Source organism: Sorex araneus, chromosome 2 (assembly GCF_027595985.1).
Source record: "Sorex araneus isolate mSorAra2 chromosome 2, mSorAra2.pri, whole genome shotgun sequence".
NCBI classification, from domain to species: domain Eukaryota; kingdom Metazoa; phylum Chordata; class Mammalia; order Eulipotyphla; family Soricidae; genus Sorex; species Sorex araneus.
The window spans coordinates 197,205,314-197,217,760 of NC_073303.1; the positions used below are offsets into that span (position 1 = coordinate 197,205,314).

General features: G+C 45.8%; 1 protein-coding gene across 1 annotated transcript; it reads right to left on the bottom strand.

The window, feature by feature from the left end:
* Window positions 1–7,726: 7,726 nt before the first annotated feature.
* DNAJC28 (DnaJ heat shock protein family (Hsp40) member C28) lies at window positions 7,727–12,447 on the bottom strand. Its single transcript, XM_055126308.1, has 2 exons — window positions 12,151–12,447; window positions 7,727–11,232 (listed from the first exon to the last, which is right to left on the bottom strand). Exon 2 carries the CDS (start codon window positions 11,199–11,201, stop codon window positions 10,041–10,043), a length of 1,161 nt encoding a protein of 386 aa, XP_054982283.1. The 5' UTR covers window positions 11,202–11,232; window positions 12,151–12,447; the 3' UTR covers window positions 7,727–10,040.

Sequence of the window (12,447 nt, forward strand, 5' to 3'; positions counted from 1 at the left end):
CTCTGCTCTTTGGAATTCCTGGCAACACGACAACATGTGTGGCCCCACGAAGGCACCAGAGCTGAATGTGCAAGCCCTGCAACCAAGTATATGACTTCTAGTCACTGCAACACCGACAGAAATGGAGAGAGGGAAAAAATGGTTTGTATTAAGAGTCTGTAAGAAAACGCTCGCTCCATAGATGAAGATGCCACTATTGACCTGCCTGTTTGCTGGCACATCTTCTGAGTGGCTTTTCCAATAGTAAGTGGGCTTTGCACCTTGCTTCTCTCTCATCCTTTAAACCGCCACTTCGCTGAGTCAAGTGTATGTCCACCTACGATGGCAAACATAAGAACTCCTGGGAGGGGCTGGAGAGATAGCACAGCGGGTAGGGCGTTTGCCTTGCACGCGGCCAACCCGGGTTCAAATCCCAGCATCCCATATGGTCCCCTGAGCATGGCCAGGGGTAATTCCTGAGTGCAGAGCCAGGAGTAACCCCTGTGCATCGCCGGGTGTGACCCAAAAAGCAAAAAAAAAAAGAACTCCTGGGAGACACCGAGGTTAAGTTGCATTTCAGCTGTGCTGATCTTGAGTCCTCAGTAAAAGTGGATTCAGCTGACCGACAACTTTTGCACACGCCCAGTCTGACAAATTCGTCATGGGGTGCTGCCTGTGCTTATGGATTGCTCAGTTCCCAAGTCTTGTGACTTTTGGAACCATTTTCAGGTTTGGCCCAGGATAAGGTTTTATAAGACCAGCTTCACCTACTGCATTTCACTGCACAACCATTGAAGGCTTTATGCCAAATGTTTTTTTTTTCTTTTTGCAAAACATTGGAGGATGCGGCCAGTATGTAAAACTTCCCCCCACCCACACACACAACACCAAAAAAAAAGTGGTGCAAGTATTACTTGTTTGTTTGTGGGGGCACACCTGGTGGTGTTCAGACTTACTCCTGGCTCTGTGCTCAGTGATCACTCCTGGTAAGGTTTGATGAATCATATAGGGTGCTGGGGTCCAGCCTAAATTGGCCACATACAAGGCTAGAACCTTCCCGCTGTATTCTCTCTCAGGCCCAAGTATTACTTTAGGGCTGGAGCGACAGCACAGCGGGGAGGGCATTTACCTTGCATATGGCCAACCCGGGTTTGATTCCCAGCATCCCATATGGTCCCCCGAGCAATGTCAGGAGTAATTCTTGAGTGCATGAGCCATATGTAACCCCTGTGCATTGCCAGCTGTGACCCAAAAAAAAGCAAAATAAAAAAAATTACCTTAAAACGGAGTGGGACTGGTATGGGTGAAATATACTAGAATAGATACCGCACCTGGGGCAGTGACAGAGGATCAGTCCTTCCCACTAAGGTGCCGCGGTTTTTGCTTTGTTCTTAGCCTCATGCACAAGGGGGTTCCTGTCCTGTCTACTAAAAGCATGCACCAAGAGGGGCGGGGGACTCGCTGAAAGACTTGAGCGTGTCTTGTAAGCATGTGCTCTGAAAAATACTGTCTCTTCAGAAGCTATGGAACTGTGTTACCGAAAAAGACTTCCTGTGAGTACAATCAGGATTGCTGGATTTGAGTGTCAGTGTCTTGATATTAAGCTCATACTCTAGTGGCCTCTGGTGGCTTTGAAAGGATATTTAGTATCAGTGCTTAGGAGGGAAATATGGGGATGGGTAGGGGGAGAGAGAATAGTGTCTTTAATATCATGCCCAGCATTATGAGCTTGTGTTTGTGTATAAAATACAGTTCTGGGCTAGGCGTAGATGATAATGAGCAAAGTTGTTTTGCTTTGGGTTTCTTTCTTTATCTTTTTCTTTTTCTTTTTTGGTGGTGGGAGCAGTTATGGCCACACCTGGCGGTGTCAGGACTCACTTCTGGCTCTGTGTTCAGGGATCACTCCTAGTGGTGCTCAGGGGACCATAAGTGACGCCAGGGATTAAACTAGCGTAGGTGGCATTCAAGGCAAATTCTTCACCCTCGTACTGTCTCTCCAACCCACAAGCTTTTATCCTGCAAATGTCTGTCGGACATTGGATTGAGCCAAACCAGGAACAGCAATTCTTTTTGGTCAACTGCCTGCACGTTGCAACAACCCCCACATCCCCAGCTCCACCTCCTAATGCTTGTGGCCAGGGATGATGCTCGACATATTTGGCAACGAGGGTAGTATGGACTTGTCAACTGATCAGAATGGACGCCAGCCCACTCGGGGTGACTGGCGGAAATGGGCTGGGTCAAAGCTCTAACCTGATCTTTATTTCACGAATACCCCTCTGATTTCCAAACTGTCCTACAGGGGGCAGTAGCACCTCTTCTGAGAACCACTGGTTTCCCACTGAGGACCCAACAACCCTCTGCAGGAGTTCCTGCTATCATCTCTTAATGACAAAAATCTTGCAAGTCTGGTCTGATCCTCCTCATGTGACACGAGTAAACTGGAACTCAGGATAGACACCTTGATAGTAAGTAGCACGTGTGCTTCTGAATTCTAATCTCCGTGGCCCCAAATCTCGACACCACATTGCTTTATGCTTTATGAACTGGAGGCACGAGCTCAGGGGAAATAAAAGATGAAGCAATGAGAACCCAATAGAAAAACACTTTGAGGGGCTAGAGACATAGCACAGGGGTTACAGCACTTGCTGTGCATGTTGCTGATCCCGGTTTGACCCCCAGCCTCCTATATGGTCCCCCCCCACACACACACACAATGACTTTGAGTCCCTTACTGCCCAGGAATCTTGGTGTATGGTGCTTTCAGATCTCACTCCAGAGGCTGCACACTAGCGTGGTCTGCTTTACACACCTTGTGCTGAGTGTGGGCCAGAACAGAGTTGAGGACCTGGGAGATGCACAAAGGGCTTGATCACATGGCATGAGGCATCCCTGGTTTCTATTCCTAGCACTGCCTGGTCCCCTAAGCACCATACAGGGTATCGCTGTCCCTATCCAATCAACCCCTCTACCAGGGCTTACTCCTGGCTCTGTGCTTAGGGAACCATATGGGATGCCAGGGATAGAATCTAGGTCAGCCATCTGCAAAACAAGTGCCCACCCACTATACTATTGTTCTGACCCCCAGCCCCTATTTTTCTTTTAATTAAAAATAACTTACTTGGGCTGGAATGATAGTGCAGCAGGTAGGGCGTTTACCTTGCATGTGACTGACCCAGGTTCGATCCAGGCATCCCATATTTTCCCCTATCACTGTCAGGAGTAATTCCTGAGTGCAGAGCCAGGAATGACTCCTGAACATCACCAGGTATGACCCTCCCCGAAAAAAATTATTTTCACATACAGTAAAACATCACTCATCCGTTTTTATTCATTTAATGGCTGTCATATGGTCACAGAATTATGCAACCATTACCACAATCAATTTTATGACACCATTTGAAAGGTGCTGAGGACAAAATCCAGGGAAGCATGAACTCTGTTCCGAGCCACATCCCTAGCCCCAATTTTACTTTCATGTTTACTTTTGGGATATTTTGCTTGTTTGCTTCGATCTAGCTTTTGGGGAGAGGCCAGAACCCCAAAGTGGTGCTCAGGAGGTCATGTGGTTCTGGGGATCAAAACTGGGGCTCTTTGCATACCAGCACGAACTCCAGCCCTTTTAACTACTGCCACTCCCAAATCCAATTTCAACATTTCTATGTTGAAGGTCCTTAGAAAGGGGGCCCGGGCAGAGTACAGAGGGCAGAGGGCACTTCCGCACACACAGCTAACCTGCGTCCAAGTCCTCAGCATTCCATATGGCTTCCCGAGCACTGCTAGGAGTGATTCCTGAGTGCAGAGTCAGGGGTAACCCCTGAGCATCACCAGGGTCACCCCCACAAAAAAAATACATAGAAATGGGCCCGAGAGATATTACAGGGAGTAAGATGCTTGCTTACATGGGGCTGACCTCCAACTCAATCCCCAGAACCCTCTCGGGTTCCCTGAGCACAGCCAGGAGCGATCCCTGAGTACAGAGTCAGGAGCCAACCCTGAGCACTACTGGGTGTCTCTTCCCCAAAAATATCCACAGGAAAATCCATAACCATTAGCTGCTGCTCATTTGCTTTCAAACTCTTAAGTCCTACACCAGCACAAATCTGCTTTTCTTCTATATAGATCTGCCTAATTGAATCTTTTGATGCAAATAGAATCATACAATGTAAGTCTCTCTTGTCTGGTTTATTCTGCAGTTATTGTTTAAGCCTCTGCTTGCTGAAAGAGCAACAGAAAACACTGTAGTAAATGCAAGAAATTGACTGAAACTGACAAATAGCTTTGAAATCAAGATTTCCCCCTACGCGGGGCTGGAGCAATAACACAGCAGGTAGGGCATTTGCCTTGCACGTGGCCAACATGGGTTCGATTCCCAGCATCCCATATGGTCCCCTGAGTGCTGCCAGGAGTGATTCCTGAGTGCAGAGCCAGGAGTAACCCTTGTGCAACGCCGGGTGTGACCCAAAAACCAAAAAAAAAAAAAAAAGATTTCCCCCTAGGCTTCTCTTAGTGATCAGGTTTTACCCTAACAAATCTTAAATAGAAACTTCTAATATTGGGGCTGGAGTGATAGCATAGCGGGTAGGGCATTTGCCTTGCACGCGGCCGACCCGGGTTCAATTCCCAGCATCCCATATGGTCCCCTGAGCACCACCAGGAGTGATTCCTGAGTGCAGAGCCAGGAGTAACCCCTGTGCATTGCCAGGTATGACCCAAAAACAAACAAACAAAAAAGAAACTTCTAATATTATTATATAACCATAACTTAATGCTTAGAGAATACTTTAGTGGCATCAAGCGTCCTTAATTGTGCCAGGTCCCTTCCATCTAATATCTCAATGATCCCTCATGGTAACTAACAACCATTATTCCTATTTACATCCGAACGGTTTGTACTGGTGAGATGTTGGTAGTGTGCCCCACATCTCACACTAACATCAAGGAGCAGGGTTACCCCAAGTCCTGAGATACCCAGATTTCATCTGTCTGTGTCCCAGTTCTTTGGTACGAATGGCAATGCCCACTCTAGGTGGATTAAACAGAGAGAAATTTATGAATGGACACTGAATCTTGGGGGAGAGCTGGAGAATTCTGGGAACAATGCCTGAAACCAGAAGAGCTGATCTGGAGAGCAAACCCCAGAGCCCAGACCCAGTACCCTCCCCTTCCCACCTGGAACTTGCCTGCTCTGCCATCAGCAGGCACTGATGCCCTTTCTGTGCCAGGCGCACCAGCCAATAGCCACTGTCTTCCTGCACTGGCCAGGGATAACCACCACAGAGAGTCAACACATCTGTTTCCTTCCACATTTCATTCTGCACCCATAGCTCCTACAGATGTGTAGGGAGCCATTTTACAAGCCCGGCTCTTATCCTCTAGTCAAGTGGAGGCTTACTTGGGATTCCTGTAACAAGGTCACCACTGCTGACCTTACTGATCTTATCAGTTCGCCATTCCTCTCTCACTAGCTAACGCCCATGCCTGATCTGCCCAACGCCCATGCCTGATCTGCATTTTACTATTGTTCCTATGGGGGTCCAAGCATGCATACCGCCCCCTCCCACCAAGAGGTATAAGTATTGTAACTGCTGTGAATAAACACTCTTTCTCTCTCTCCTCCTCCTTCTGGCTCTGCGTCTCTTTGTTCGGTTGCGTCCCCTCCTTAGCCCCACGAAGGGTCCTCCCTGCGGGACAGGATGATGCCCACAGGGGGGACCCCACACAGATGAGGCCTGTGGACAGGGCCTGGGGCACACACCCACTTCTGAGCCCTTTGGGGAAAGGCGGCTATCTTCTGCCAAGATCAAGTGCAACGGACTGACTTCCGGTGGGAGAAGCCACCTTTTCCCTGAGTAAATGACACCTGCCACCATCCACAGGTGCTATTTGAAAGATAACAGGCAGCCGGAAGAACAATACTGCATCATTAAAACTCAGTTCCCTGAAAATCTGGGGGCTCAGCTGGGTAAATCGTGGTGTCAACTGTGGCTGAACAGGAAAGTTAAGAAGACAAACTCCCAAAAGCAGGTTAGGCGCAGAAGGGAAGCAGGGGGAATGAAGACCTGACTATAGCAACCTAGAACAAGTATAGGGATAAGGCACATGACTTGCACACGACAGACCCCAGTAAGATCCCTGGGACCATACATGGTTCTCCATGGCAGAGCCAAAAGAAATAGTACAGCGGGGGGCTGGAGCAATAGCACAGCGGGTAGGGAGTTTGCCTTGCACGCGGCCAACCCGGGTTTGATTCCCAGCATCCCATATGGTCCCCTGAGCACTGCCAGAAGTAATTCCTGAGATGCAGAGCCAGGAGTAACCTCTGAGCATCGCTAGGTGTGACCCAAAAAGCAAAAAAAAAAAAAAAAAAAAAAGAAATAGTACAGCGGGTAGGGAGCTTGCCTTGCATGTGGGGTGCCAGACCCGGGTTCAACTCCGTATGGTCCACCAGTCACCATGAGGAGTAATTTCTGAGTGCAGAGTCCAGGAATAACCCTTGAACATCTCTGAGTGTGGCCCCCGCCAAAAAAAAAAAAAAAAAAAGACAAAAAAGAAGAACTGCCAGGAGTGATCCCTGAGCACAGAGCTGGGAGTAAGCCCTGAGCACTACAAGGTGAGGTGTGGCCCTTAAATAAAATGATCTCTGTGTCAAAGCGGGTCGTCACTGGACCAGTGGTTGCTGGTTCTCAAGGTCCCTGTAATTCTAATTCTCTTACCAGTATTTGCTGAGTTTTGGGCGTATTAAGATGTTCAGCTCTTCAAGGAGGATGGGTTTGAGGGCTAGGGTGTGGTGGCATACGACGACCACCAAGGGAAGGTGAGGGTCCTTGCAAGAGGCAGCTGACCTTTGAAATTGGTGTTGTCAGGACAGAAGATGTATCTCTCGGGCAGGGGGGTGGCGCTCAGGTAGATGGGAGCAGGAGCCATGGAAGGGCATCCATCACCCCAGGGAGAGTTTAGTGTGTGCCCTGGGTGAAATTTGAAATCTCAGGAGGTTACCACTATGCCCAAAAATGTGCCAAAGTGAGGTGGAAAATGAACAAGAAAAAGTTCAGTGCTACATCATAAAATCTGTGTAAAATTCCAACTCAATAAATCCTGACCAATGGGCCAAAATCTTTTGGCTGCCTGGAATTTGTTTACTTAAGTGAACTTTTTAAATTTTAATGGAGATAACAGGAACTGGAGAGATAGTGTAGGAGTAGGGCGTGGCTAACCTGGGTTCAATCCCTAATATCCCATATGGTCACCACCAGGAGTAATTCCTGAGTGCAGAACCAGGAATAACCCCTAAGCATTCCTGGGTGTGTTCCCAAAATAAACCAAAAAATAACAATTGAAAAATAAATTGAGATAACACTGGTTTTAGAGTGTAAATGCTTATACACTTTAGGGGTACCGCATTACTATCCAAAGCCCACCACCAAAATGTCAATGATCTCTTGGCCACAGTCCACTGGACACTTCTAGCCAAACCCCAGTAAGTGAAGTGGGAGGGAATAGAAAATTGACTGCCACATCCTCCTGGCTCTGCCATCAGGAGTTGCTACAATGGTGCCAGGAGGGACCAAGGAGTGCCAGTGATTGAACTAGGACCTGAGAATGCAAGGCAAGTGCCTCTTCCCTTGTATTTATCTCTCCAGCCCCACTAAGGGAATTGTTTGACATAAGTGAATTTTCCCTTGGAGCCAGCTAAAAGTGTCATTATTGTGACTATTAATTGTTTACACAACCACAGACTATTGAATAATCATTAAAAATTAATTTTATTAACTGTATCCATGTATTTACAAACATAAAGTGTGCAGTGCTGAAATTAAGGATTTACTAGGGTTTTCAGGTTGTCTCATCTTCCTATTTTCCATTATTCAAAATTATTTTCTTCATCATGCTGCTGCAGCGCAATTAGATATACATCTAATTCTCATTTTTAAAAAGATTCACAGAATCAAGACCTTCTAAAGTGTTTTCAGACTATAGTTTATCATAACTATATTTAATTAAATTCACAATTTGTGACAAGTACTTCTATCATTGTGGAAGTCAAATGACAACTCATTCAATTAAATAAGCAGGTATTATCCCAACTGTGCTGACTCCATCTAAGCAGAAGGTCCAGAAACCCACAAAGCAACTGGTTCTCGAAAGACCAGAGTGGCATGTCCACACTTCTGCATGAATCTCTTACGCAGTGTTGTCTGTTACATAAACTCCAAAAATCAGATTTTCTGGAAGTGCATGGGATCCTGCCAATCTCATAAATGTCCATTTCATCAGTTCCAAAAGGCATAATTTGGCACAATATTCAGACTTACTCTGTTTTCTAGAGGGTTACCTAAGACAGGACATTAGATCCTGAGGGCAGTAAAACGAGATTTCATAGTGCTGAAAATGCCTCTCAGGAGTCTAATACACACATACAGAGGCTTCAGGTAGGAGTAATTAAGCAGTCCACGATCTAATTAGAGATGTACCCAGAACTGAACCTTTTAATTTTCTTTTCCTTTTTCTTTGCTTTTGCTTTTTGGGTCACACCCCGCGATGCACAGGAGTTACTCCTGAGTTTGCACTCAGGAATTACTCCTAGCGGTGCTCAGGGGACCATATGGGATGCTGGGAATCAAACCCGGGTCGGCCGCGTGCAAGGCAAACGCCCTACCTGCTATGCTATTGCTCCAGCCCTGAACCTTTTAATTTTCACTGAGCTCAAAGATTCCCCCCCCCAACTTCCCACAGGTTAGAAAATTAACTAGAACACCTTAAAAATGAACCACAGTCCACTGGACACTTCTAGTGGACTGTGGTTCTATTTCCAACAATTGTATCTATTAAATGTATCTATTTCCAATAATAGCTTTGTTGATTGATTTCTGCAGCCCATGGAGGTCTTTACTTTTAAAAAGAAGAGTGAATTAAGGGCTAGAGCAATAATACTGCAGGGAATGCATTTGCTGTGCACATGGCAGACTTGGGTTCGATCCCCAGCATCCCATTGGTCTCCCAAGCACCTGAATGCAGAGCCAGGAGTAACTCGAGCATCACTGGGTGAGACCCCAAAAAGAAAAAGAAAAAAGAGTGCAGTAACCTCATTAGATTAAGTTACATCTCTTGGGCTGGAGTGATAGCATAGCGGGTAGGTCGTTTGACTGGCACGAGGCCGACCCGGGTTCAAATCCCAGCATCCCATATGGTCCCCTGAGCACCGCCAGGAGTAATTCCTGAGTGCAGAGCCAGGAGTAACTCCTGTGCATCACCAGGTGTGACCCCCCAAAAAAAAAAAAAGATTAAGTTACATCTCTTAATGCTTCCACTCACAAAAAGAGCTTAAAAAAATGAACTTTCTTGGTTTTGGTGTTTCAGTTTGGGCCATACTCAGCTATGCTCAGGGCTTACTACTGATTCTGTATTCAGGGATCATTCCTGGTGATGCTGAGGGTGCCAGGTATTAAACCTGTGTCGGCCACCTGCAAGGCGAGCACTCTACCTGTTGTCCTATAGCTCTGGCCACCACCTCCCCCAGAATATTCTGGAACTCTAATTTTAGGTGTAAACACTGTGAGTAGACTTGTAAGAAACAAAAAGCATCATTTGGAAGTTTATTTGCCTGTACTTCATACCTCTTGTTTTGTGTCTCTTCATAACACATTGTTAGCTTTGTCGCTGGTGCAGACTGTGTTTGAAAACAGCAAACAACTCTTTGCAAGTTATCAGAGCTGAGAACTGCAGTAAGATTTCTGGAAGCTCTTGTATCCCTGTCAGATTTCATTGAAGACTTCTGTTTAAACTCAAAAATGGATCCAATACATTTTCTTAGAAATTTTCTTCTTTTCTTGTTATAGCCTCAGAGCAAAGCTGGGCTTTGCTGGTGCAACTGTTTCTTATGGTCCATTTTTTCTTTCTTTTTTTTTTCACAACCCAGGAGGGTGTGATTCGTTTTAGAAATGGACAGAGACACAGTTCTCTGATGTTTGTATTACAGCAATAAACCTCCAAGGGTAATGTCAGCCCAGTTGCAAATGATGTGGGTCACTGTTGTGGTTTGGTTGTCAATAGAGAAAAAGTCATATTTTAATGAATTTCCACACATTCATCCAGTTAAAGAAACTTGTCTTGACCGCAGGAGTTTTCTCCCCTTTTCCCTGGTCAGAGTCAACTGCCTTTTTTTCTGTGACTTCTTGTGTTTTCATAAGGGCTTCATATGTTTCCTGGGCTCTGGCAATTTCTTTCTGTGCATTAAAGTGGACTTTCTGCCTGGTTAGGAGGGGAACAATTAAATTAAAATCATTAATTCGCTTATTAAGCTTTTTGATGTCTTCTTGAAACTCCTCACAAACTTGGTCCCACTGTTTTTGTTCAGTGGGGGTCATTGGATTCCCAAGTTTTTTTCTTGACACTAAGATTGCTCTTCGGAGTTCATCAATAGTATCCTTTATTTCCTTTTGCATTAAGATCCATTCTGGTTGGTATCCATTGTCTATCAATATTCTGTTGAGGTTGTGAGTCATGGGATCCACATACGAACAGCCAGAGAATTTTTTAAGAGGCTTTCCTTTCCCACTAAGATTATCAAAGTCTCCTTTGGCCATTGATTCTTGAATGAGATCCTCCACTAGACGCTCGATCGCTTGAGTGATTTTTTGTTGTTTACTCTGTCTTACATCCTTCACGGTTAAACTATGGGCAAAATACTGCTTCTCTAGTTTCTGCCTTTGGTATTCCATCACTTGCTCAGTTGCACGATCTGCTCGAAACTGCCTATACTGCTTCTCTCGTTGGCTTGGGGTTCCCAAACCAACACCTTCAAAACTTAAGTAGTGCCGGTGTTGGGGGGTTTTATATCCGAACTTTTCCTCCTCCTCTTCTGCTTCTGCAACTTTACTCTTTCTGGCGTTAGTTTGTTCGGTCACATGGGAGAGCACCTTCCGATAAGCTTCTTCTACCTTTATAAACTTGGCAGCATCCGCTGTGTCAGAACCCCCGTCTGGATGGTACTGCTTGGCGAGCTTATGGAAAGATTCCCTGACATCATCTGCAGAACAACCTTCCTGCAAATTCAGCAGCCTATAATACTCTTGGATCTTTTTTTTAGGTATAAGAGTTGACATCATTCTGTTTCTAATGAGATCAAGATGCGGGAGCATTTTTATTCGACTTGGAGTCATTGAAACATTTATCAGATGCAATCTCAAGATCGGAGCCATCATCACATGCATTATGTTCATTCTTGTACCCAGAGTTCCTCCTAGCAGTGATCTACAAAATGACAATACAGGAGAACAAAGTTGGAATATTAACTAAATTCCTATTTTCAGCCAGGAGGCTGCTATTACAAGTGAAATAAAGGGCTGTTCTATTGCTCCTGCCAAAATTCCTAAAAACACATTTCACTTTTATTAGCTGAGAAATGCACATTGATTATATTTAGTATTAACACATTAATACAATCTGGATTCTACCACAGACTAACCACAGACTTTTAGGTCTGGCAAATTCTTAGATATCCTCTAATCCAATCTTCCTATTTCATGTGAAAATGTAGGCCCAGAATGCCAAACCATATAACCAACTCATACAGCAAGGGGTAAGCCAAATCAGTTATGGTTACGGCAGGAAGATGCTTAGTTAACTGGCTGTATCCTCAGCAGATTTTAAACTTCATCAGCATCACTGTTTTTTTTTGATAGTGTATTTATTTGAGTAGTTCTTGTCATTGTTCCAAGGAGAAGCCTTCTCACGAGAATACTTTCATACATGTAACCAGACAAGATGACAAAAGTATGCACCTAGCAGGGCATTTAACTGAACAGAGAAGCAAACTGTTGGTGACACGATCTAGAGCAAGATGCAAGATGCTACTTTGCAACATGCTTGGGTGGGGGTGGGGTGCGCCAAGATGAAAAGGTGACCCCTTCCAGGTAAAGCTGTTGGCTCCTTAAACACATGCTCTGGCAAAAAGGACTTGAACATAGACGATGACAATGAAATGCTGAAAGTAGCTTCACTGGCAGTGCAAGTTAGAGGGATTCGATACTAAAACTGAGTTTCCGGGGATGTGATTTTCTGGAGCATATAGGTCAATGTCATTTGGAACTGGTAGACTCGGTGGTGCTTAGCAATTACCGAGAAGGGGGATCACGTTGACTCAAGCCCCGCCCCGCGCCCCCTACTCACCTTCACCGCCTTGGGGAAGGGGCTCGGCGGGCTCCCGCCCCCCGGCGGCGCCTGCGCGCATGCGCATGCCGTTCGCCCTTCACTCCCCAGGTGACTCCGCCAGGCTAGATCATCTGCCGGTATTTACTGCGGAGCGCAGAATCTTATCTAATCTTCGGGGCTGTTTGTCTTATCTCCCCTACGGGGATCTAAATATCTCCCTTAAAGCGAAGTCTACCACATAGGACACCACACACGTACACACAAGGCCCTTCGGGGCGCTCCGTCCCGTCTCGCGGGAACTAGGCTCCGCCCTCA

What these genes read in the sequence shown, in the direction of transcription:
- DNAJC28 (XM_055126308.1), bottom strand. Translation starts at nt 11,201, where the DNA reads ATGAACATAATGCATGTGATGATGGCTCCGATCTTGAGATTGCATCTG.